We start from the raw sequence: 25,606 nt of genomic DNA, 5'->3' as shown, positions 1-25,606 counted from the left end.
CCCCCCCAGCCGCTTGCCCCAGGCCGGGCCTGGGCTCCGCTCGGGTTCCCCCAGAGCCCGGCCTGCGCCGGCGCGGCCTCCTCGCCGCCACAGCCTGGGTGAGTATGGGGATGGGTGTGCCGGACCGCGGGGCAACCCCACTTGGGGGAGCTCCGCCACGAGGTCCAGCCTCCTCACCGCCCAGCCTCAAGCTCTGAAGGTGCTGGTGCTTTCCCAGGATCTCCTGCTGTCCCCACTTCTGAACTAACTCTTTACCCGCCCTAATCCCCACATGGTACTGGGTGTGCGCTGGTTGAGCTCTCCTTCATTCCACAGGGTCTGCTGTTGGGGATTTCTCTTTAGGTGCCAGGGATGGAGGTGTGAGGAGGCTCTGGAACCCGATAGAGTAATTTCAAGTTCCACCTCTGCCAGTTACTAGCCTGTGACCTTGGGCAAGTGTTTTCAACCTCCTTCAACCTCAGTTTCCTGTTCTGTAAAATGGAAATACACAGGCTATATAGGGCCTGCCTCATAGAATTATAGTGAGGGTTAAAAGAAACAATGTATATGGAGCATGAAGCTGGCTGCCTCATACTCAGAAGGTACCCAGTAAGTATGGATTCTAGCTAGGTGCCGAGGAGATCTCTGGGACCTTTGGAGATAACATAGGGGTACTCCTAAGAAAGTAGTTTCCAGGTAAGTAGTCCCTATGTAAAAGTTAGAGCTGAGTGGGACTGAAGAGTTATCCTTCAGGTAGTAAGCTCCCTGTCCTGAGACCTGGGGAAGTAAAATGACCATGTTGGATTATTAGAAATCTAAACCACATGATCTTCATGTTGCACAACTGTGAATAAAGGCCCAAAGTGGTTAGATGACTTGCCCAAGGTCACACAGCTAAAAGAGAAGCCAGGCATACCTCCAAGCAGTGGAACAGACTATTCCTCCACCCTATTTACCCACTCCCTGCCTCAGGCAGTGCCTGTTCATTCCCTGAGGATCTGGTCTTCAGTTTGGGCATCCCAGTTGTTCCTGAGGGTTCTAGAGCCACTGGCTTCAGAGAGGAGACTAGTGCTGCTACAAGCGCAGAATCAGGGTTTGGGCTGGGTGGGGAAGTCTTTCCTCTTCTAGAGTCTCTAGGGACTTACAGTCCATTTGAGGAGGATCCAAGAAATGTGTTCAATTTGAGAGGGGCACCAGCTCCAATTCTGCAATTCTGCTGGGAGATCTCTGGTCCCTGAAAGCAGAAAAGAGGTTGGGTAACTGGGGCAGGCTGGCTAATCGGGCCTGGCAGAGAGGCTGGTGGGGTAAGATGGAGGAGAACATAGAGGTGATTCACCTGGTTCTGGAATGCTAGGAGGTTAGCTTCAGGTTCTTGCTGAGGGCGGGGCCAGGAAGAGGTGGGACTTGATCTGGCAAGACCTTTTGAGTCCCGAAGGGCGGGTTCTTTATGAATCTGGAGCCAGCCTTCATTTGGCCACAAGAAGCCTAAGATCCAAAGATGGCTTTCCCTCAGGCCCGGCATCTGGCTTTAGAGGAAAGGCCTTTCTCTCTGCATGTTGGTTTCTCTGTTTTTGCAGTGGGGACACTGCAATGAGGCTCACTGATTCATCTATACAGGCTTTGATTTACCTTTCTTTCTCTTATGGACAGGTGCCCCTTCTCTCTCCCCTCCTAATCTGATCTAACCTGACCTTTCTGCCCAGAGCTCTGTCCCAGAGAGGAAGGAGTCAAAGAAGGCTAGAGCTGCAGTTTGTGACCCTATGGGCCCCACATCTCCCCACTGCTGGCTCTCCCTTCTAGTTGTTGTATGACCCTGAGCAGGTTCCTGCGCCTCTCTTAGCCTCAGTTTCCCCTCTGTGCACTGAGGGAGGCTGGGCTAGGATTGCTGGTGTATACTTGGTCATTATAGTTCTTGACTGTACTGTCCTTATCTGAGCAGGGAGTCACAGTCCTCAGTAGCCTTTACTTCCTCTCTGGAGGGGGATGGACAGGCCCCATGGGTACTGGGAAGCCTCCAGAAGCTGATCCGGCAGCTCTTTCCAGCAAAGAGCAAGCCCAGGCTAGCACCAGGCCTGATTCTGCAAAGCCTTTCACCCTCAGAGCACATGAGGCAGCCGGGGGGGATGAGCAGGGGGTCAGGGTTCTACTGGCTTCCATGGAGCCCTTGTGCTGTGCACTGTGGTGCAGGCACACAGAGCCTGGGAAGGGACTGAAGGTACAGAAGGCCCTGGGCCAGTGGGTAAAGCAGGGAAAGCTGATGGGAGCCCTTAAAACCTAGAGGCTCAAAGGCCTTTGAGAGGAGATGGGCCCCTCTATCTGCTGAGAGGTTTTAGGATTGGTTCCTGAAACGAGAGAGACCAGTTAAACCAGCTCCTGTTGTCATAGACCTGTAAAGCCAGGTATAGGGGGGAAGAAGCTCTCCCAATCTATTCAAGCTTTGTTTTAGCACAGATTTGGTTCATTGTCTTTTCTCTGAAATTTGAGGGTGAATGTTCTCTTGGGATTCTGAGTCAGTCTTCCCCAGCCAGGGCAGGAGCTGTCCAAATTTAGGGGCTAGATAGCTTTCTTCTCAGACCCTCCACCCCATGGCACAGCTAAGCTGAGGACTCAGCACAAGGGCTGGCTTTACCACAAAGTCCCAGCCTTACTGCCTTGGGCCTTGACAGCATATTACTCCATCCCCAGGTCTGACAAGATGTATCAGGTCCCACTGCCGCTGGACCGGGATGGGACCCTGGTCCGGCTCCGCTTCACCCTGGTGGCCCTGGTCACAGTCTGCTGTCCACTTGTCGCCTTCCTCTTCTGCATCCTCTGGTCCCTGCTCTTCCACTTCGAGGAGACTACAGCCACACACTGTGGGGTAGGGCTTGCGAAGGGTGGGGTGGGGAATATCTCATATTCAGGTCCAATTGGATCGATTTTGGATCCTGATTCTATTGTAACAGGATTAGTGAGCTCTCCAATGGGGGTCCATCAGACAAACTGGGCTGCTGGGTACCTGCAAATTGAGGTCTCGGGAATTAGCCTCCTGCCACTTTCCATGGAAGTCAGTAGGGCCTGGAGTTGCTGAAATTGGGCAGCCCCAGAATTCAGTCCTTACTTCATAGAGGGGCAGGTTCAGGAGCTTGAGGGTTTCGTGGGGGGATGTAGAGAGAACTGGACTGGGCTAGAGGGTGCTGGGGCCTCTTAGTGTGGCACTGTGGGCTGTGCCTGTCTCTGTGGGAATGTGATTATGTATGCATGCCTGTGACTGTATGTGTGTGGGAGAGACCATATCTGTGTGTGTCTGGATGGGGGCCTGATGATGTGTATATATATGTGTTCCATATGTGTATATGGACTATGTTCCCCAGGTAGCCATGTGCCATCTGAGCAGGGATATAGTGTGCTGGGCCAGGAGGAAAGACGTGAGTTTTCTCTGCAGTATTTCAGGGCAAAGAGGGTGAGACCTATGTTGACCTCTATTACACTCCTAATTCACCCACTGACTCTCTATTACCTGAGACAGAGACTGAGCCTCAGCTTCCCATGTCTAAAATGGGGCTGGCAATTCTCATCCTCCTGAGGAGTAGTGTAGAGCTCCAGATAGAGGAAGGATAGGAAGGTGGTTTGGGAAATGTGAAGGGTGAGGAGCAGAGGAGGAGGAGGAAAAGGAGATTGTAAGGTTGGAAGGCAGGGCAGGAGAGGAAGAGCCCAGGCGCTCTAGGTGGAAAGGAGGCAGGGCCTGACATGGACCCTTGGAATAGTGTCAGAGAGAGCTCTGAAGGCCCCCCGGTCAGCTCAGCTTCTTGCCTCCCTGTAAAGAGCATTTGCTCCAGAAATAGGACTATGACTGGAGTGGGCTCTGGCTGGTGGGATGGAGTGGGGCCTACTTCTTTTGTTCTTATGATTGGAAGTTTTCTCTCTCCTTGATTTGTCGATGGGTAGATGTTGGCCTTGAGTGGCAGGCAGCCAGTCTGATGAGACCCAAGGCTGAGAGCCATCGGAAAGAATAGGACTGGATGAAAAGGGGGAGACCAGGTGATCTTGAGGGGGAGAATCAAAAAGGATCCAACCAATGGACTTTCCTGAACCAGTTTTCACCTTAGATAATGCAGCAAATGTTTCTCTCACCCTGGTTAACGCCTTTGTATCTTGCAAAACCCTTCTCAAATGTTTCCTCCTTTGACAAGCCTTCCCTAACCTCCTTGGGGCAGACTTAATCACTCTCTCCTCTGGGTGCCCACAGTTCCCTGTTTTATCTTTCATACAGTTCTATCACATCATATTTGTATTTTTGTTCCCCACCAGTCCAGAAACTCCTTCAAGGTGGGTACTACATCTGAATCAGAAATAATTTGTCGAATAAATGAATAGGACCCCCTTGCCCCACCAGCCCAGTGCTCTTTGAAAAGGAAGGCCTGGCACCACCTAGTCTTAGTCCATGCATGTAATTATAATATTTGTAAGGCATATGGAGTTAAATGGAATAGGCTGTTTGCTTTGCCCTTCATGGCTGGCTCCTGAGGGCTGATAGAATCAGAAAGCCAGCATATGTGGCATGCCTATAACCCATTCTTGGCATACTGGTTAGGGAGCTAAGGCATAGGTCGTTGCAGGAGGGGTACCTAGCCACTCTGGGGCAGGACTGAGCTCAATGACCCAGGCAATATTTTGTCCCCACTCTCTGGGACTACCATGTTGGAGCCACCTTGGGGCAGCCCAGGTGGATGTATGCTCTGAATTTCTCATTTGGAATATTCTAGGAATGGCCAACCCTAGGAATAAAAGAAGTAACTTACTATAACACATCTATAATTAGATGACTCTGTGTTTGCTTGCATGTCTCCAGTGATGGGGAGCTTCCTTCCTCTCCAGGCAGCCTATTCTAAGGAAGCTTAGTAACTAACAATTAGCAAGCTCTTTCTTGTAATGGACATAACAGTCTCTTTCTGGTGAATGTCTGCCTTTGCACTGTCTCTGCTTTGGGAGCCTCAGAGCTACTCTTTCTCCTGGCATCAAGCCAGCCCTGCTGAGATAGGACAGCAGTAATGGGGGCAGAGGTTCCCGAGTTTACTCTTACTGGGTAGCCTATTTCCAGTTCTTTCAGGCAACCCTCACAGGACATGCCCCACCTAGTCTTGGCCCAGTCGGTCACTAATCTCTCCATATGAGGCCCTGATCTGGGCATAGGACTTCATATGGCCTGGGTAGTGCAGAGAAAAATAGTACTGTTGCGTTCCTATTACTGGCTGTTAGACCCCTGTTAAGGCATCTTGCGCTGAGTTAGCAGTTTCTGGACACTGATACCTCATATTCAGGCCCATCCAGATCTGTTTTGGATCCTGAATGTATATTACCCTAAGATTAACTAGCTCTCCAGTGAGGCCCAACAGGAAGGGGTGAAATCCTGTTCTGCTTTCTCCCTTTTCCTTCTCAGAAACCTGCCTATATCCCAGGATATAACTCTCAAAAACGTCCCCACCCCCATCCCTGGCAAGGAAGCTGTTGTGGGCCGACTTTAGCCACTATCACCCTTACCTTTGCAGAGTGTTCCAGGGTTTATGATGTGACCTTATTGGTCCTGGGAGGGCTGTGTGCTTAGGCAAGCGTGGAGAGCTGAGTTCTGTGGGTGGGAGGGCAGGCCCTGGAGAGCTAGGGGTGGGACCCTCCAGTCTTAGAATAGTTTCAGTCTGGCTAGAGCCCTCAACCCAAGCCCCAGATCCTTCAGCACCCAGCGGATCCTTCAGCACCCAGCGTAAGTGTTGCTCAGTTCGTGCCCCCTCCCTCATTTCCCTTATGCGGAGCTGGACTAGTGAACTAGGACTCCCTTAGTGGTGGGAGGTATGAGTCCCAAAGAAAGTTTGGTCCTAGGCCTTTGAGTACCAAGCCATTTCTGTCTGTCCCCCAGAAGGGAACCCGTTTCATAAGTCATGGTGGTTGGGGCAGTGGGGGGTGGAAGGAGGGACTTCTCTGCCTAAAGGGAGAAGGGAGTGGAAGAAGCTGGCTTCCTTGGTCTGGGTCTGACCTTGCTGGGTCTGGCCCAGCACAACAGGCTCGAGCTGAGTGGAGAAGGTTTCCATGACCCTCAGATTCCCATAAACTTTGGAATGGGTGACATGGTCTTCTTCAAGAGGAAGGAGAAGCCTCTGCAGGGACCCTGGTATCTTGAGATGATGGTACTGTTGGCCTGAGGCTTGGATCATTCTGAGCCTGGGGGTGGGCTGGTTGGCCGCCAGTGGCCCCATTGAAATAGGTTCTGGGCACTCCCACAGTTCCTAGTTGAACTTGGGTGAAGAGGAGGAATGTGGTCAGACAGGGTCAGTGGGAGGGCTTGGACCCATCTGAGCCAAGGGTCCTTTGTCTAGGTTATTTGACCTGAAGAAAGCCTCGACTTGGGAGCTTTAAGCTATCAAGTGGCTAAGACCTTAGTCCAATGTTCTATGGAACAGAAATAATAACCTTTCTACCTCTGATCCTTCTGAGTGGGTGTGAGAATCTTGAGGTAGAGATGTCTATCAGACTCCAATGTCCAGGCACTGGGAGCCTCTATTCTCCAGACTCCTTAAGAGGTAGACCTACAGGACCATTGTGCCAAAGGGATTCCTAAGAGTTGACCCTGCCTGGCTCAGCTGCTCCTGCCCCATCTCTCTCTGCACCTACTTACCTTCTGCACTGCTTTTCATTTCCCTTTATGCTCTTTCTATGTGGCTCTTCCCTATACCCAGAGGAGCCAGTTCTGGAAAAGGCTCCACTTCCCAAGGCCCAGGTGTCCCAGCAGGCTCCAAGTTATGTCCCTCACCTTGCCTGGGCACCACTCCCTACAGGATGTTCTCTGCGGCCTTCCAGCCCTTGGACCCAGATGGGATTGTGTTCCGGCTCCGCGTCACAGCCATGATCTGGTGGGTCATCACTTTCCCCATGTTCGGCTTCTTCTTCTGCATCATCTGGTCCCTGGTGTTCCACTTTGAGTACACGGTGGCCACTGACTGTGGGGTGAGTGCCAAGCTCCCCCGCATCTGGGTCAGGGCCAGGTCAGGAGATGTTGGTAAGAGTGGAATCAGAGTGTAAGAGAGAAGGCAGAGGATCAGAGAAAGGGGAAAGGGATACAAGGATGGTAGGGGGCAAGTCAGTGTTCGGGGAATTTGTGAGGAGAGACTAAAGGGAAGTGGAGTCACAGTCCTCTGAGAGTAGAAGATTACAGAGATTTCCAGGGAGCAGAGGGGGGAAGGGAAGGGAAGGGAGGGGAATAGGCAAGAGAGGTCATGAGAGGGAGGAGGAAAGCTGAAGAAAGACCAGACTGGAAAGGAAGCCAGGACTGGGGACTTAGATGGGGCTAGGAGCCAGAAGTCATAAGTGGCTTTGACCCAGACTGGAGGTCTGGCCTGAGAGGACCCCCCAGCCCTGCCCTAGAATCTTCAGGCTTGGTTTCTACGTTGGTAGCCTCAGGCCCCTCAACCTTTGTCCACTCAGGGCTCTGCCAGCTAGAAACTGAGATGGACTTCCTGCCTCCAAGAGCAGTCCACCAGGCCTTTCCTGAGGGCCCAGGGGTAGAGGTTCTGTGTCAGAAGCATGGAACTGAACATGGAGTTGCCCTTAGCCTCTCATCCTACAGACACAGACGGTCACAGCAGAGTGGGATGGGAATCCTATTGTGATAAAGGGACATTAGGGAATAAAGGGGAGCATAAGGATCACAGGGCCCAGAAGAAACACTTAATCCAGCCTAGGTGTTGGGGAAGACTTTCTTCCTGGAGCAGGGGGCATTTCTGACATGGGGCTAAAGAAGGATCTTTGTGAATGCCAGGCTGACAACTTTTGATTTTATACAGAGGGCAGTGGTGAGCTTTGGAGAGATTTTAAGCAGGAAAGGGATATCATTAGACTTATGTTTTAGAAGAGCATTCTGGCTCCTGAGTGGAGAACAGATTTAAGGGCCGGGGGCAAGAGGAGGGAGATCAGTGAGGAGGCTACTGCAATAGATCATGCTACTGAGGAGACCAGAGCTAAGATAGGGACTATGAGGATAGAGAGGGAGGGATGGAGTCCAGAGAAGGGTAGCAGGCTGAATTTAAAGGAATGGGAGGTTATGTTCAGTTGGCAAGGGATGAGGGCAGTAGGTAGCAAAGTCATCCATAAGTTCAGGGGATTTTTATCAAAGGAATGAATCTCAATTGGCGCAATCTGAGGTGCTTATGATAGAGAATTTTTTGGACCTTCATCCTTTATACCATGTGAATTTCTGATCTACTGCCTTGGCACAGATCCACTGAGCCATGCCTCCAGGAGGTGGAGGGTTTCTGTTCTTTTTAAACTTTGTTTTTTTAGTGTTTATTTATTTATTTATTTATTATTATTTTTTAATGTTTTATTTATTTTTGATACCGAGAGAGACAGAGCATGAGAGGGGGAGGGGCAGAGAGAGAAGGAGACACAGAACCAGAAGCAGGCTCCAGGCTCCAGGCTCTGAGCTAGCTGTCAGCACAGAGCCCGACGCGGGGCTCGAACCCACGAACGTGAGATCTGACCTGAGCCGAAGCCGGAGGCTTAACTGACTGAGCCACCCAGGTGCCCCTAGTGTTTATTTATTTTTGAGAGAGAGAGAGAGACAGTGTGAGCAGGGGAGGAGCAGAGAGAGAGGGAGATACAGAATCTGAGGCAGGCTCCCGGCCCTGAGCTGTCAGCACAGAACCCGGTGTGGGGCTTGAACCCATGAACTGTGAGGTCATGACCTGAGCTGAAGTCGGATGCTTAACCGACTGAGCCACCCAGGTGCCCCAGAGGGTTTTTGTTCTTGAGGAAAGAGGTTATGTTCCCATTTCAGTACTGTTAGCTCCTAGCTCATGGGGAGATTTGGGGTGAATTGGGCACCTGGTCTCTGATAGATCCTGATGTTACTGGCATAGTTGGTGAGTGGAGAACTTGTGTGCTTGGGATGGGGGAACATAAATGAATATCTATACCTGATTATGCATGTGTGTGCATGTGTGTTTGTGTGGGGGGGGGGGGTAAGAGGAAATCCCTGCTCTCAGCATCCTTCCTCCATCCCTAATCTTAGAGGAGCTTATGAGGATGACACCAGTAGCCACAGGACCCTAAATCTCCCTTCCTCTTGTGATATCCTCCCAGATCTTTGCCACCTGTACCCTTTACCTGTTTCTCAGCATCAGTTAGGGCTCTGGGCTCTCCCAGCGAAGCTTTAGAAAGCTCATGCTGGAGGAAACAAAAAACAACAAATAAACAAGCTCATGCTGGTCCTGCTCCCCTTAAAGTAGCTGGGATTGGGGCAGGAATTTTCAGAATGAATATTCTGGGAAATAGAGGCAAGACTCCCACTAAGCTTACTTAGGGGACCTATTCAGAGGGGCAGAAAAGTAAGGAGACTTGGTGGGCTCAGAAGTCTTTGATGAAGATACAGTTCTTGCCTATTGCTCCTATGCGGGCTTCCCATGTTCAATAACCACATAGCTCACCAGCTGTTTGCAGGCTTTTCAGGGAAGTTTGTCTTCTGAAAGCCATCACTTGAACACACTGTGTGCTAAACACTGCAGATGCTCTGCAAACATCATATGTAATATTCACAATCATCCTGCAAGGTAGGTGGTAGTATCCCTATTTGCCAATGAGGAAATTGAAACTCAGAGAGGTGAGTGACTACTCAAGGTCACTCAACTAATAAAGGCAGAGATGGGATGCAGACCCGGGTTTGTGTGGCTCCAAAGCCTCCATGCTGCTTCTTTACTGATTACTCAGAGTGAGTATCTGAGCCTGGTCTCAAGCTATGGTATTTCAAGCCATGGCCTTGAGAGCAGCACCCTCTCAGAGAGCTCTGCACTTAGCTTCCTTTGTTAGTGCTAAGGGGAATCTATCTCCTTTTCTGTGAAGACTGCAAAGGCCCTGGCTAGTATTCCCCCTGGCCCACCAGTGCCCTGTGAGCTGCCTCCATCATTGCCTACGTTCCCAAAATTGATGGGGGTCCATCAGCGTCACCATTAGGAGAAAGAACGGGATCTTCTTGAACTCAATCTCTGAAGACTGGTCCTGCTATAGTCACAGCAGGGTCTTTCCTTCTCTGGGTCCCTGGGCTCTGGCACTGCTCTGGTCCTTGCTGAAAGTATAAAAAAAAGTCCACAGAAAATGAGTGCCATGGACCAATCCTTTAGAAATGCAGATTCTCAGATTCCAGACCCCCTACATCCTACAATCCCTGGTTAGTTGTATGCATGTTTAAGGTAGAAGCACTGTTCCAGGCCCTGCAGTCTGAGAGATCCTCTTCCCCCTGGCTTTCCTATCCCCATCCAGACTGTTTGTTCTTCCCTCATCCTATCACCCTCTCACACGAGCAACACACCGATCCTCCTCGCAGCTGTGTGTGTTACCTCCTCCTCCTCCCTCAACCGTGATGAAGTGTTCCAGTTCCTGAAGGAATGAAGAATTCCAGGCTTTGAGAAAGATGAATGGGAGGGATGCACAAGAATAGGGTCATTTCCTTAGACTACCCCAGGTTAGGAGCACCCACCTTCTTTTTTTTTATGTTTTTTATTTATTTTTGAGAAGCAGAGAGAGACAGTGCGAGCAGGGGAGGATCAGAGAGAGGGAGACATAGAATCTGAAGCAGGTTCCAGGCTCTGAGCTAGCTGTCAGCACACAGCCCGACGCAGGGCTCAAACCTACAAACCATGAGATCATGACCTGAGCCGAAGCTGGACGCTCAACCGACTGAGCCACCCAGGCGCCCAGCACCCACCTTCTTAAACATGATCAGGGTGGGGGTACCCTCCTGACCCAGCTCCCCCAGGACCTCATCCTCTACCACCTTGGCACACCTGCCCAGAAGAGTAAGTAGAAGTGAGAGCAGTCAAGAACAGCTCAGCTGGGCAGTGATTCCAGCACTGTCCCAAGAAAGCTCAGGTGGTCTGTGACTCATTCCTGTCCTCAGGACTGAATCTGGGGTCCTGGGCCATGGAATCTCCCATAGCTCTGTGCTATGGGCTCACGAGAGTCTGAACCTGTCTTCAGCTTCCCTAGCCGTATGTAGGTTCTCTGTGTAGGGAGATGGAAAAGTCCTATCAAGCCCTTGCACAAACCCCAGGTTGCCTGAGGAATGAGAACAAGCACACGAGGGGCAGGAACCTGGAAGAGAACGTCTCCCAGGAGAGCTCTGGGGGTGCCTGAAGGAGGACTTCTGGGAAAGGAAGGGGCTGGATTGGAGCCTTCTGAGGGCCAGGGTGATTTTGATTGATGGAGAGAAGGAGCTCCAGGTGGGTGGCTGGGGCCAGTGGAGGCCTGCCACCGCACTGGTCACAACTCTCTAGGTGCCCAATTACCTGCCTTCGGTGAGCTCAGCCATCGGTGGGGAGGTGCCCCAGCGCTACGTGTGGCGCTTCTGCATCGGCCTGCACTCAGCGCCCCGCTTCTTGGTGGCCTTCGCCTACTGGAACCACTACCTCAGCTGCGCGTCCCCATGTCCTGGCTACCGCCCGCTCTGCCGCCTCAACTTTGGCCTCAACGTCATCGAGAACCTCGCACTGCTAGTGCTCACCTACGTCTCCTCTTCTGAGGACTTCAGTGGGTGCCCACATGAGGGAAGGAGGAGCAGGGGGAAGGGTTGGGAAGGGTTGCCCCTGCGCCCTCCCTCCCTCAGACCTTCAGGGGGAGGGGTTTGGATGCTCCTTGTAGAGCGGCTCCCAACCCTCCCCTCTCCCTCCAGCCATCCACGAAAATGCTTTCATTGTGTTCATCGCCTCTTCCCTCAGTCACATGCTTCTCACCTGTATTCTCTGGCGGCTGACCAAGAAGCACACAGTAAGTCAGGAGGTACGGTCTACCCCTAGTGGGGCTCTAAGTGGCCCAGAGGAAAATCAAGGACACCGGTCCTCAGGATGCGGGTAATGGTGAGGTAGGAACTGGAGTTAATGGGAATCGGGCTGAGGCTGGGACTTGGGGATGAGTGGAGGGTGATGGATTGGTCAGAATCTAGGACAGTGTTTGCTTAGTATGGGAGACTGGAAAATAGAAGAGATGGAGACTCCAAATAGGGATAGAATGAGGGACAGCACCCAGGCTGCAATGGGTTAGGAACTGTGTCAGCAGTCCATGGTCTGTAATAACTCCAGTGCCCTGCCCCCATCCTTGTCCCCCACCCCCAGACACCTTTCTTCTCCTCACAGTATGTGGATGGGTTGGGTTGGGAGGTGACTCCAGGTAACTTTCATATTCCATCCTGCTGAAGTGGGAGGGGCAGGATGGCTCTGCTCCTTGCCTTCATTATACTCCCAAATGCAGGGATATGAACATGCCCATCATTCCTGCTGCCCTTGCCTTTGCCCCTTCCATAACCAAGGGAGGTGAGACACAGCCCTTAGGAGTTGGGGCTAAGAGGGGAGGCTGCCCACACATATCCAACAGGCTGCAGAGTGATCAGACAGCCCATCCTCTAGGACCGCAAGTCTTACAACTGGAAACAGCGGCTTTTCATCATCAACTTCATCTCCTTCTTCACGGCGCTGGCTGTCTACTTTCGGCACAACATGTATTGTGAGGCTGGAGGTGAGGCCAGGCTGGGATTCGTACGTGGTCATAGTGGCTATGGGACAGTTGTGATGCTTTCTATAATGTTCGAGACAGCAGTGGCCTTGGGGGCTGACTGCCATTGTGTCTCTTGTGTAGAGATGTGGTGGTGGCGATTTATCAAGAGGCCCCTGGTGGGTGGGGGCAGGAGTCTCACCATGCCCTATTCTTGTGTCCTCACAACAGTGTACACCATCTTTGCCATCCTGGAGTACACCGTTGTCCTAACCAACATGGCGTTCCACATGACAGCCTGGTGGGACTTCGGGAACAAGGAGCTGCTCATTACCTCTCAGCCTGAGGAAAAGCGATTCTAAACCCTTTCTCTCCTGCTAAGAAGGAGGCTGTGGTCCACTGCCCAGAAATAGAAACAAGACACCACTCTGGCTATCCCCACCTGGTGTCCTCTGTGGACCCTGTGGAAGCTGGGGGGAGCGGGGAGGAAAGGTGGAAGGGCATAGGGCAGGGCTTTAGGTAGCCCTGCTGGCTTCTCCTTTCCCTCACCCCACTTGAGAGGGCACAGGGACCCTCAAGCAGCATCACCCTTATCTGAGAGGCCCCAAGAAGCTGAGCTGTTAGGAGAGCTCCAGCATCTGGTGCTAAAAAAAGTTCTGAGGTTCATAACCACCATCGATTCTTGGCCTTTACATAGCCACCTCTTGCTGAGGTCAGGGACCACTGAGCAGTGGTTGCTACCCAAAAACCACAGCCATTACTCTCCACGGGTCATTCACTTGACTGGTGTATGTAATTATCTCCTGCACATGCCCAGGCCTGTGGCCACAGTCCCTTGCTAAGTTTGCCCAGGTGTTCTAACCCTGACTTCACCTCCTGTTTGGTGTGTACCCCTCCCCTATCTAAGCCTTAGTGTGCCCATGCGGGTGATTGGTGGGTAGGAGGGCTGTATGATTTCCAAGGGCTCTGCTGGTCTGTGGTCCTGACACTACCTTGAGGTAGTGTTCTGTACCTGAAGGATGACCTGCTCCAGAAAAAGCACTGGCACATTTATTTTCCTTCCCTTCTGAAATCAATGGCTGATGGACTCTTCCTCCTTACAAGCAAAGGTACAGGGTAGAGTCAGAGGCAGATTCCTGCCCCAGAATGGGCTCTCTGGTGTCTCCCTATCCTCCCTACTGCCCCATGCCCTGACCTCTTTTGGTTGTACATTTTATTTCAAAGGAAAATAAATTTTTTTTTGTTTCCAAAAGTCTGGGCTAGACTTGGTTGTCTTGGGGCTTCGGCTGGGTCTTTCTTTAATGGAACTGAGGTGAGGGACACGCTCCAGGATGTAAGAAAGAAGTCCATGATGGTATGATTCTAAATGGCATCCCCCCATCCCCCTTCTTCCCACCTTAGGTCTGGCGTCTCCTAAGGCTGGTCTAAGCCACAATTTTGGTGAGTAGGAGTGACTGAGGTATCCCTGTAATGACTCAAGGCTTGGTAGCTGGGATAACTGGGAGAGTCTTGGGTTGAGGCACAGGCCTCATTTCTAGCCCCAGCTCTGACGGTGAAGGCCTGCCACCTTAGGGTGTAAGGCAACAGCTCTCAAATGCAGAACTGTGAGCACCTGCCTGCAGGCTGATGGTTCTCAGCTTCTCCTTCCTGAGCCTCAGATCAGAAAGTTTTTCCTTAATGCTTTGCATCTCAGTCCACTATACAATCTGTGGCTGAACCCCAGAGCAAGACTGGCCCCTCCAAAGGAGCCCAGAGCTTTGTTAGGGAAATTGGGGGCTGGGGGGAACCACAATGAAGCCTATTGTCTCCTGTCCCCTTTTACAGGAAACAAAAGGCTCCCAGTCTCTGGGGAGCCCTAGCCCATGCCCATCCCCTACCCAACCCCCAATGCCCAGCACACAGGGAGGAGCCAGGGCCACTGGAGACAGGAGGTTTTATTGATGCTGATGGGGGTAGAAAAGGCCCCCAGGAGCTTGGGGTGGGGGTGGGGGGGCTGAGTCAGTCAGCAGATGCATAAGGCCTGGGCACATGGGGGTAGGTTAGGGCACATTCATCTCAGGATTCTATGGCTCCTTCTTTGGGAAAGGGAGAGAGCATCTTGAGGGGGGAGCATTTCGAAGAGCAGCGAGGGAAAGGTTAGGGACAGCTGAGAGCTCCTAACCTGAGAGAAGGCACCATAATAGGCAGCAACATCTGTGTGGAAAGCTGGATCAACTGGTCAGTAGGGAAAATGGGGGAGGAGCACTGGGTTGGCTTCTGGGGGAGGCGTCCAACCTTGGCCTGGGTGAGCTCTCAGGAATACCGGGTGTTCCCAAGCAGAGTGGGGCAGGGCCCAAAGCCCCTTTCTCTGGGGGCCTCCTTCGGGAGAAATAGGCATTCAGAGAAAAGGGCATTCAGGGAGCCCCCTGGCAAGGGGTGCCAGAATTAGTCCTTAAGGCACAGCTGGGGGCAGACAAGGCGCCAAGGCACAACTGGTAGGGGGGCAGGGGCAGCCTCCAAGCTGAGTGCCAGGGTCACAAGAGGACGCAGGACCGCCCACGCTTGATGGGCGTGGGGTTGAGCACAGCCCGGACAGCCTCAGCAAACACTTCCTTGACGCCGTCCTGCTGCAGGGCTGAGCACTCGAGGTAGCGCACAGCATGGATCTGCTTGGCCAGGGCCTGGCCCTGCTGCGGTGTGATGGGCGCCTGGCCCTGCTCCTTAAGGCGCCGTAGGGTGTCAGGCTGGGCTCTCAGGTCCTTCTTGGTGCCCACCAGGAGGATGGGCACATCGGGGCAGTGGTGGCACACTTCTGGATGCCACTTGTGCCGCACATTCTCGTAGGAGGGTGGACTGGCAATGGAGAAACAGATGACAAAGACGTTGGTCTGAGGGTAGGAGAGTGTGCGGAGCCGGTCGTACTCCTCTTGGCCCGCTGTGTCCCACAGGTTCAGGTTCACTGTGCGCCCGTCAACCGCGCTCTGGGCGCTGTAATTGTCGAACACTGTGGGGATGTATTCCTTGGGGAAGGCATTAGTCGTGTAGCAGATGAGCAGGCATGTCTTGCCCACAGCCCCATCACCCACCACCACACACTTGATGCTCTGCATCGTGGGTGCAGCTGCCACAGTGGAGGCAATGCCTCCTTCCCCTTCTGGGCCCCTCTGGATGCAGTGACCTATGGACAGAATAAAGGGACACTCATGGTTATGGAGGCCTCTACCCATTGGGAAGAAAGAATGGGGACACACAGAAGGAAACCAGTTCCTGTTCTCTTAACCTGACATCATCTTGCAATCTCATCAAGACAGACATCAGAGAGGAAGATATAGAGTGAGAGAGAGGCCCTAAGACCAAGCAATCATACTCAGGTGTAAGGAAGATGGCATGATGTATTATGTGAAGCACCTAAGTTCTGGTACCAGACCCGAATAAGGTCAAATCTTGGTTCTGCTATTTTTACCTGTGTGACTCTCGACAAATTACTTAACCTCTTTGTGCTTCAGTTTTATCTGTAAAATGAGAATAAAATAATACCTACATCACTGGGCAGTTGTAAGGATTATGTAAATTAATACATGTAAGGCATTTAGAATAGTGCCTTGGTCATAATAAGCATTCAATAAGTATTAGCTACTTTTTTCTTTTTCCTTCAGGCAGTATAGACACAAAAAGAGGATACACAAGTTTAGGGATCTACCAGATCCTCTACCAGATAGGGACCCCTCCCACTGAGTAGACTAGAGAGGGGTTCTGGCACAGAGCAGCTGTCCCTGGTCACTCTAACATGCAGCCATGGGTGGAGCCTCTATCAATTCAGGGCCCTTCTTGCCCAGTGCACTAATGTTTTAACTCTAAACCTGACATCTTGGCACTGCTTGCAAACCAAAAGGCACAATGAGAAACCTGTTGAGTAAGGAGCACAGTTCTCTAGACAGCTGCCCTACCTCAAGCCAGGGTGCCCGAGGGGTGGGGAAAAGGAGGGAGAGCTGACCACAATTCTTGTAAGCACAGCAAACCCTATCTGGCCACTCTGTGCAGGAGAATCCTGCAGATTGAGCCTGGCTGAGATTTGGTCTGGAATCTGGGTGTGTAATGATGATGAATGAGGCAGAGGCTACAGCTCCCAGACATTAGCATCTTCTCTCAAGGCCCTTGGTGGGGTGAGGTAGATCCTTCAAGCCCAGACAAGAGGGATGGACAGAAGAGGAAAACATTTGATTCCTCCCTTAATGTTCTGTCCTTTTCCTGAGATCATGGCATGCACCTCTGAAAAATTAGAAGCTTTTAAACTTGGGTAGGGAACATGGTGCATTAAAGCACTATCACTGAGAATACACCCTGGAGTCAGATTGGCCAGGGATTCTAATATCAGTTCCATGAACCAGTCATGTTTGATCTTGGGCAACACATGTAAGTTTCCTGAGTCTCAATTTTCTCATCTGTAAAATGGAAATAATCTTGCCTATTGTGTTAGAATTGCTGAGAGTATGAAATGAGCTAATATGAAGAAAGTGTTTGGCATGAGGTGTGGCACAAAGGAAGTGCCAAATAAACAGGCTGCTGTAATTATTAGTGGGGTAAGTATGAGAAGTCCTAGCCCCAGCCATCACCCTGGTCTCCTCCTGCAGTTCACAGGGCCTTGGGGAGAGGAACTACTCTTCTGAGTTCTGGAACAGAGCAGAGCTTCCGGAAGCCCTGTGATTATTTATACTGCTATGGCAAGACTCCTCCTCTCATTGGCTACTTCCTCTTGGCCATGGGGGACTTTTTTTTTTCTGGCCAGTATGTGACTTCCTTTCCCTGACTCTCTCCCACAACCAGGTCCCTGCTTCCTGGAGGGGACAGCCCTGTTTTAGACATACCTAGTCTCTAAGTATCCCATGTTCCACCCAAGCACCATCACCACTGGCCCATTTCACTTCACACAGATTATACCCTGGTCTGAGAACCCCTGACCCCTCAGGTTGACCTCTCAACCATTGGTTCAGAAGCCTCAAATGGTTGGGGGGAAGGAATCCCTCAGTGGGAAGCAGAAAAGGAATTCTGGCCATATGGGATTTGCACAGGACCCAGGGCTTGGTCCCAGCTTGAAGGGAAATGGTTTCACTCCGTGAGGTTGCCCCTCTGGGGATTAAAAATATTTCCATCTCATTTGCATGAATAAGTATGTGTTCAACCTCAGAAGAGAGGATAGAGAACCTCAGGGAATGGGTCTGGGAAGGAAATAAGGGTCCCCTAGAGCAGTGGAGAGAACCTCAAGACTGGAAATCAAGAGACCTAACGTAAGTCCTAGCCCCAGCTCTGTGCTGCTGCTGACTCACTGCAACCAAGCATGAGGCACTTAGCCTCTCTGGGCCTCAGTTACCCAATCCATGAAATGGGGAGAAAAATGACAAGAGTACTAGTTAGATGAAAGTAGACATCAAGAGCCCTGGGAGCAGGGAGTAGGATGGTTGGTATAGGAAAGGCCCCCAGAAGCACAGGGTAGGGGTGGGAGGACTGAGTCAACAAATGCCTAAGGCCTGGGCAATTGGGGCAAGTGAGGGCACATTCATTCTCAGGATTCTGTGACTCCTATCCTGGGGAAAGGAGCAACCAGTTTTTTGGGGGGTTGGGGGAAAGGGGCCATTACTTGTGTTCACAGGATTATCTGGAGACCCTTGTGTTTTGAGAACAGGACTCTTGGGCTTGTAAATCTTCAGTCCCACAGAGCCGAGGGGTGGGTGTGGCAGTTGTGACTGGGAACTCTTCCCCTACAAACTCAACACTGGGCTGGCCCGGCAGGAAGGCAAGGAGGGAACTCTAGCTGGCAGTCACAAGGCCCAAGAGACTGGAAGTATAGCAGGCTCTGGGCAGCTCTCTAGGGAGGGGTTATCAACCAGCAATCAGTAAATCAGCCCTCAAAGAAGCTGGGAGGGACGGAGTAGCTTCCGGGCTGGCAAGGGAACAGGGACTGACACCGGAAAAGGATCTTGAGTGAGGTAGTGTCCAGAAACGGAGCAAATCAGAAGCAGTGTGGTATAGAAACAAGTGCATTGGCTACCTGAATGTGACCTCTTGGACTCACCTGCTGACTCTGCCCCTTGATCAAAAGCCCTCACATGGTACACCCTTTTATAGGTACACAATGTTATATTATTTGATCCTTATAACAACCCACTGGTAATATTACTAATTTACAGATTAGGAAACAAACTCAGGACAGTTAAAGTAACCCAACATCACACAGGTAGTTAGCATAGAAGCCAGGACACACCCCCAGTTTTGTCATCCAAAGTTCCATGTTTTCCTCAAATGTGTCATATAGCCTCCAGGTTACCCCTTACCAGCTGTCTTAAAGGACCTTAAGCAAGTAAGTCACTTCCCTCCCTGGAGCCTCCGTTTCTTCATCTGTACAATGAGGGAGATAATACTTGCTCTCCCTGCCTCAAAGGGGAGCTGTGAGGATCCCTGAGCATGGGAATGAGTGAGCTTTGTAAACTGGGAAGTGCTGTGCACACAAGAGGTGACAAAAGCAATGCCCTTCATCCCAGGAGGCAGGAAGCACAGACTAGGCAGGCATCAGAGTGGTGGCATCAGCCTAATTCTCCCTGCTCAGATGTAGCTCTCACCCTTATCCTCTCTCCCAGGACAACTCTTTTCTCTGAAATCCTATGGCCTGAGCTGGGTCAAGTAAGTTCCCACAGCTCATTCAAGGAGGGCACCAGCTGGAAGGGAGGGTGTACCCTGCGGCACATAAGAAACATCAGTCAGTGCTTCAGAGGCCAAACCTGTGAGAGGCCTGGTTTGCTTGGGGTCAGAATCATCTGTGATTCATTTACTAGGTGACTTTTTTTTTTTTAAAGGACTTTTATTTGGTATATAAATTAATGTTTGCAAATATATATAGTGTTATTCTGGCTTTATAGTCTAAAATTAATTCAGATCATGCCTGGTCCCTCACCTTGGTGTTCAGAGTTCTCCATAATCTGATAGGGGTTTTGGTGTCAGATAGACCTGGGTTTAAACCCTAGTCCTGCCCCTTAGGAGCTAACACCACCAACCTTACCAGGTTGTCATAAGGATTAAGTGCAATATATGTGTACAACTTAGGTGCTTTGTAAATGTGAGTTCCCAGCTCCCTGCTCCAGAGGGATCTCCACTGTCCTTTGTAAAGGATCAGGATCATTCTTGCCTCTGGACTTTTCCTCTGCTCCTCTGTATGCTGTTGTCCCCTCACCCATCTTCCCGACTGAAGGCCTAGCCTCAGTCTCACAGTCCCATGAGTTCATGGCATGGCCACCCCTTTTAGCCCTTCTTTGGGTGGGTATGATTCTCCTCCAGTAGTCAGATGTAAGTTTCCTAGCTTGTGAATGCCCCCCAGTAGAAGCTTGAGCTTCTCTCCACTGCCCTCACAGAAAAGCTAAGTGTGTAGGGCTGGGCACACAGGAGTATGCAGCCACTGCCTTCTGATCAGCTTGCTTCTGCCCTATTACTGAGATCTGGATAGATGGCATAGAAGCCAGAATTGGACAATAACCCCACAGCCAAAAGCTTTGATTTAGATAGGCAAAAGTCTCTCCTCACACCACCAGCTTGATCTGCACAGTCCATGGGAGCACAACTCATGGGAGGCTAACGTGGTCCCTGGAGCCCAGCTTTCACCCAGTGGGACCTGGTCGTGGGGTGTGGCCCAGGCAGGCCCAGAATGGGGGAGGGAAAGGAAGCAGCAGATTGATTGCCAGATCTGTGGCCGTTATAGTACGGGAAGTGTCCCAACTGGGAGTGGGGGAGGGGAGGAATGGGCTCTAAGAGGCAATGGGAACTTACTATAGCCTTCTAACCTGCCTCCCTGACCTGGGGCTCCCCTTCTACAGCCCTCCTTGAAACTCATTCTAACTATAATCCATCTGTGTACATTCTCTTCCTAAGCTCTGGTCACACCACCCTGAACTTCTACAAGCAGCTTCCACACACTCTTCTCCAAACTACAGCAAGTGACAATATTGGCAGTCCCTGTGGGAACCCAGCTTACCACCCCCCCCCCCCGCCATTTCCATCCGTTAACCCCTCCCCACCCCCAGCTCCAAGGTCTGTCCTCCAGAGCCAAGTACTCTTGCCATTTCTTCCAGGAAGCTTTTTCCAAATCACCCAAATCCCAAATGACTTATCCCATGCCAGGTTTGGTCCTTATTTCTCTCACAGGTACATTCTATCTTGTATCACATGGAAGCTGATCTGACTTTTATCTCTCATCACTGGACTGGGAGGGTCTAGAGGGCAAGGTCCTAGCTGATCTGTCTCCCTGGGCTGAGCACAGCACTCAGTGGCTATTAGTAAATAACTGAATGAATGCAATCTGTCCCTCAGTTCTTTGCACAGAGGAGTTCCTCTTCCTGGAGTTCTGCATCCCCACCTCAGAGCCTCCCAATCCTTCAGGGCCCAGTTCTGTTCCCCAGCTTCTCCAGAATACCAAAGCAACCCCCTCTCCCGCCCTACCTTCCCCAGTACTGTCTCCACTATTCATTACACTGAACTGGATGCCTCATGAGGAGGGAGTCTGTCCTGCTTACTTCCAGAAGCCTGGCAGATTGCTAAGCAAAAGCTGCAGACTGATACATATCTCCTCCCCCTTGTTCTGGAGAACAAGGAAGAGTCTCCATGCCCCTGGAGACACAAGACAAGGGTAACCAACTTCCTCCTCCCTCTGTGGAGTACAATTTAGAGTAATGAACACACAGGCTAGATTGCCCTATCCTCAGCTGGGAAGGTGAGAGGGGTGATTCAGGCATAGCTGGCCCAGAGGTGATGAGGAATATGGGTAGGAACAGTGATCCTGATAAGGCTAAGGACTGGTAATATCGGAAGGCCCTTGGTCAAGGATGAGGTGAGGATCAGGGTGGGTGTTGAAAATGGCTTTAGAAGCTCTATAAGTCTTTGTTTTTGCAGGAGAGGTGGAGAGGTGATATGAAAAGGCTCAAAGGGGCTGCAGCTGACTGCAGCTGGGCTGGGAGGAGGAAGCTGGGGGAGACATGAGGTCAGTGTGGGGCTGGGACCAGGCCAAAGGCTGAGTCTCCCTCATTCTTCCCCATTCTCCCCATCAGCAGGGACAGAACCTAAGAGAGCCTAGTTCCCAGCCTTGAAAAAAACAAAAGAATGTAAGCGAAAGAACTCTACTTCTTGCTATTCTCCACTCTTCAGCCCCTGCAGAGGAGCCTGCATGGCAGCAGGTAGGGTAAGAGGCAAAGAGAGTTGACTCTACCTACTAGGGGCTAGAAGGCGCAGAAAACAAGATAGTTGTATCTGGGAAGGCTGTGGGGGGCTGGGACCCTTTCACTGAGTCCCAGTTCCCTTCTTTCTCTCACCATCCCAGCACTTGGGGTGCTCCTCTAAGGGTGAGCCCCAGGGCCAAGGCAGCTCTGGCTGGGGGAGCTAAGGAGGCTGCCCCTCCCCCACCAGACAGCACAGAGGAAGGCTCCAATACTTGGTTCCTCCTCCCTTCTTCCTCCGCACCTAACAGCAGCTCAGCGGTCCCTGGGCCCCACGAAAGGCCTGTGAAGTGGCACTTCCTTTGCCTTTGCTCATTTCACACGATGCTGTACAGAAATGCCACCCTCCCAATCCTGCCCCCACCCCGAAAATACCCACAGAGAGACCCAGGGCCGCCCTATCCCTTGGGCCCCGCCCCAGGTCTGAGGGGGTTTCCACAAGGGAAAAACACATCAGGGAGGAAACTCCGGCATCTATTTTCCACTGACAGTGGGGCAGAGCTGGAGCAGGGCACAGGGTACTCCCCCCGTATTGCTGCCCCAGGCAAAATCCCCAACACTACTTCTCTTCCCTCAACCTGTAAGAATCCTTGTGTTTTGGGGGGAAGAAGCCACAGGTCCTGTCCCTCGACAGATACTTAGAGACTACATAGGCCTCTGATCAAGGCTGGCATGAGACAGGAGGGCCCAGAGTTAGGGGCACTGCTATGAAGAGCTTCTTGGTGGAAGGAGAATTAGAGCTCTCAGTATTCTCTATGCTCATAGGAGGTATTGATAGGCAACTCCTTAATGCTGGAGCTGAACCACAAGGGACAAAGTTGATCAGGATTATACAGAGTTGGGAGTAAATCCAGGACAAGGACCTGGGTCTCCTAACCTCCACCCTGATGTCACTTCCAAAAAGGAGAAGGTGAGGACTGTTACTCTGGCCTAGGAATAGGCCTATATCTCTGGCCTTTTTCAGGATGACCCAACAATGGTTTATTCCTTCAGAAAATGGGCTGGTGGGATCTGGTTGATGCCTGAGCCCTTTCTGCTTTCACCTTACCTTGACTCTCATGCCTCGCCCGTACTAGGCTATGATTCAGCATTGACATTACTGGACAAACAGCCATCCTATCCTGCTCCAACTGAGGAGCTCCTCCTCTGGGCTCTAGCTCCCGGGGAGATGCCCTCCGCCAATGACATGAGAATAAAAGAGGAAGCTAGACCCTAGACAGGAAAACCAATCTTTTCTGGGGAGGTGGCCCAGGCTTTGTCTTGGTTTCCCTCCTCACATACCCTTACAAGCCTCATCATTAATGGGTCTACACTGTGTATGGAGAAAGAGGTTTTCACTCTGGGCCAGGGCCCCCATCTTCTTCCCAGTTGCCCAGCTACCCCCATTGTAATATCTCTCTCACTATAGCTACAGCTTCTCACATCTTGCTGCTTAAGACCTCCTAAAAGCTCACATCAGCCACTCCGTCAGCCCTAACAAGCTGGCCAGAAACAACTCTCCATATCCTAGATTTCCAACCAGGATCTGTGACAATCTCACATTAGCCATTTCTTCCTAAAATAAGTACTGGTTTAAGCAGGCGGGGAGTCATAACTCCTGAATGGTTGTTGTTGTTTTTTTTTTTTTTTTTTTTTAATGAGCCATGATGCTGAAAAAGGACCTTGCATGCACATCCATCTCTGAGCTGGAATTTTTTGCAGGTCCCTGGGACTTCCTCCTGGAGTGGGACCCCCTATACCTCCCAGAAATAACAGGAGATATCGGTGGGTGAAAGAAGGGACAATTCATGGGAGAGGGACAACTGTGACATGGGAAGAGAACAGAATGAGGAACCAGATTAGCCCTTAAATTTAGCTGTGCTTGGGAATTCCAAAAAAGTTCCCCTCCACTTCTCTTTTTTTCTCTAATGGAGAAAAATGAATACAGTAGACTTGAGGAGGTAGAGAGGCAAGATCTATCAGCATGCTTCCCAAAGTCTTGAGGAAGAAGCTTTAGAATGGGGCAGGAGCTTACAGAGCCAGGTTGGACTAAAGTTAGACTTGGGAGAAATTCTTGAGAGAGGGGGAATATGAAGGGTGTCTGAAGTCAGATGGGTCAGCAGAAGGCTTCCTGGTCATCAAGGCCTTGCTGCAGCCCAGGGCACGTGGGTTCCCTGCCTGAGCAGGTCCCAGAAGGCAGCAGGGAAGAGGAGGCAGACACTTCTGCCTTACAACCCTCTTCTTTTCCTGAATTGGAACTAAAACAGTTAAGACTGAAGTTAGACCAGCCATAGTCTTCCCTCCTGAATCCTATCTTTGCCCTCCCCCTTTCCTTCCATCACACCTGGCTGACTTGGTCTCATTCTCCCTAACAGGTGGTGTTGGAACCAGTAAGCATTGGAGTCAGGGACCTTCGGGCTATCCCCCAGCCTCGACACCTGACCTCTTGATTACGCAAACAAGGGTCTGGGTGATTTTGATTTCCCACGACCTCTCTCACCAGTCTTACTCCTGTGTCACTCTGCCCTGGCTGCTACAGACTGCTTCCTCCTGCCTAACCACAACCTCACCCACTGCAGGTTCCCTTCATTCTGCTAGCTTCCCCTGCTCTGGGCCCTCTCAAGGCTGAGCGCAGTTATTTTGTCTCCAAGAGATAAAGATATAGACACATTGACAATCCCATGCTAACACACATATAGAAAGGGTTTCCAGCCCTGTAATCATCTCTATCACTGTCTCTCTGAGGTAGGGAGATTTGAAAAGGCTCTCAAACCCACCAAAGATCTGTACCCCACAGCTGGAGATAAGTGGCTCAAAGGGAAGGGGACAGAGAGAATGAGAGGAGTGCAGGGCAGTGGAAGAAGCGAAAGGGTGGGCATGTGTTTGGGAGCCAGAAGCTGGGCAAGGAAGGAAGGAGGGAAGCTGCAGGGAACAGAGATAGAGGGGCACGGCAGGTGATAGGACAGGACAGGACGTAGGCATGACTGTGTGATTAGGTGAAAAGACTGAAGAGGATGCAAGAAGAGGGTGATGGAGAGTTTGTGGAGAGGGTCTGAAGTAGGAACGGAGGAAGAGAAATGAGAGTTCAGGGACTAACGATGGGGTGCAGAGAGTGGGAGATGCTACCAATAATTTCCCAAGTCCAGAGTCCCTGCTGCCTCCCAGAAGCTCTCTTCTCTCTAGCTCCTCAAAACAGTCCTTTCAGTGATGCGGTCTTGTAAGGGGCCTTCAGTACCCCTAGTTGCCCGACAAGACCTGGCCCTCTCCTTCCTCAGTTTATCCCCCAAAGAGCAAGGCCAGCGTCGGGTCAGCTGGGCACAGAGCATGTTTGCTTACTAAATACTTGTTGCTTCATTCCAGGGATGGAGAGGATGGGCGTCAGAAAAATAGACATACAGAGAGACGGACTGGGGCTGGCGAGCTCCTCCGCGCTCCTCTGAGCGCACAGGATCTTGAACTGCAGCCTGCAACTGTGGGTCCGGATTGGCAAGGATCTTCCAGGGAGGGAGCTCTTTCTCAGCAGTCTAAGGCTTCACAGGCCATAGACACCGCTCCCCTCCAACCTCCCAAGTGTCACAACTGCTGGAGCAGAGGGAGCGCCGAGCTCAGAGGGCCCGCACCCTTCGGAACCCCCCTCCCCCAAACTTCTGAGGTGACCCCAGCCTCCGAGTCCCATGCCCCAGGTCTTCCACATTAGGGACTTTTCTCTCAGAGCGGGAGACCCTCCCACCTCAGCGGTCCCTCGCGGCTCTGGGGAACCGGGGCAGCCTGCCTCGGTACAGAAATCTACCCTCCCGGAGCCGCCGCCGGCTCGCAGTGGCCGGCTCCCCGCCCCGCCCGGCCGGCCGCGCCCGCCCAACTTGCAGAGAGCCGAGTAGCTCCCGCCCGCGGCCTCCCGCAAGCAAACTTGCCCG

The 25,606-nt window shown here is 51.6% G+C and overlaps 2 protein-coding genes across 13 annotated transcripts in view; one reads left to right on the top strand and one right to left on the bottom strand.

The window, feature by feature from the left end:
• Window positions 1-13,735, top strand: part of PGAP2 (post-GPI attachment to proteins 2) — a 22,931-nt gene extending 9,196 nt beyond the window's left edge. For 3 of the 12 annotated variants that reach the window (XM_029956012.1, XM_029956022.1, XM_029956014.1), the window contains exons 3-8: window positions 2,665-2,839; window positions 6,786-6,954; window positions 11,274-11,526; window positions 11,669-11,775; window positions 12,399-12,507; window positions 12,715-13,735. In XM_029956012.1, coding sequence (XP_029811872.1) covers window positions 2,706-2,839; window positions 6,786-6,954; window positions 11,274-11,526; window positions 11,669-11,775; window positions 12,399-12,507; window positions 12,715-12,845 — 903 coding nt within the window. In that variant the 5' untranslated portion in view covers window positions 2,665-2,705 and the 3' untranslated portion in view covers window positions 12,846-13,735. Of the gene's footprint in view, window positions 1-16; window positions 99-2,664; window positions 2,841-2,900; window positions 5,717-6,772; window positions 6,955-11,273; window positions 11,527-11,668; window positions 11,776-12,398; window positions 12,508-12,714 lie in introns of those variants that run through there. The other 9 variants (XM_029956016.1, XM_029956017.1, XM_029956018.1 and 6 more) reach the window with 8 other exon arrangements.
• Window positions 13,736-14,399: 664 nt separating this feature from the next.
• RHOG (ras homolog family member G) lies at window positions 14,400-15,640 on the bottom strand. The gene has a single exon (XM_029956024.1). The coding sequence runs from the start codon at window positions 15,570-15,572 to the stop codon at window positions 14,997-14,999; it is 576 nt and encodes a 191-aa protein (XP_029811884.1). The 5' UTR covers window positions 15,573-15,640; the 3' UTR covers window positions 14,400-14,996.
• Between the last annotated feature and the right edge of the window lie 9,966 nt (window positions 15,641-25,606).

The sequence above is a fragment of the Suricata suricatta genome, chromosome 11 (genome assembly GCF_006229205.1).
Source record: "Suricata suricatta isolate VVHF042 chromosome 11, meerkat_22Aug2017_6uvM2_HiC, whole genome shotgun sequence".
NCBI classification, from domain to species: Eukaryota; Metazoa; Chordata; class Mammalia; order Carnivora; family Herpestidae; genus Suricata; species Suricata suricatta.
Note: the sequence above shows the minus strand (reverse complement) of the source record. Positions and strands in the feature narration are given on the sequence as shown.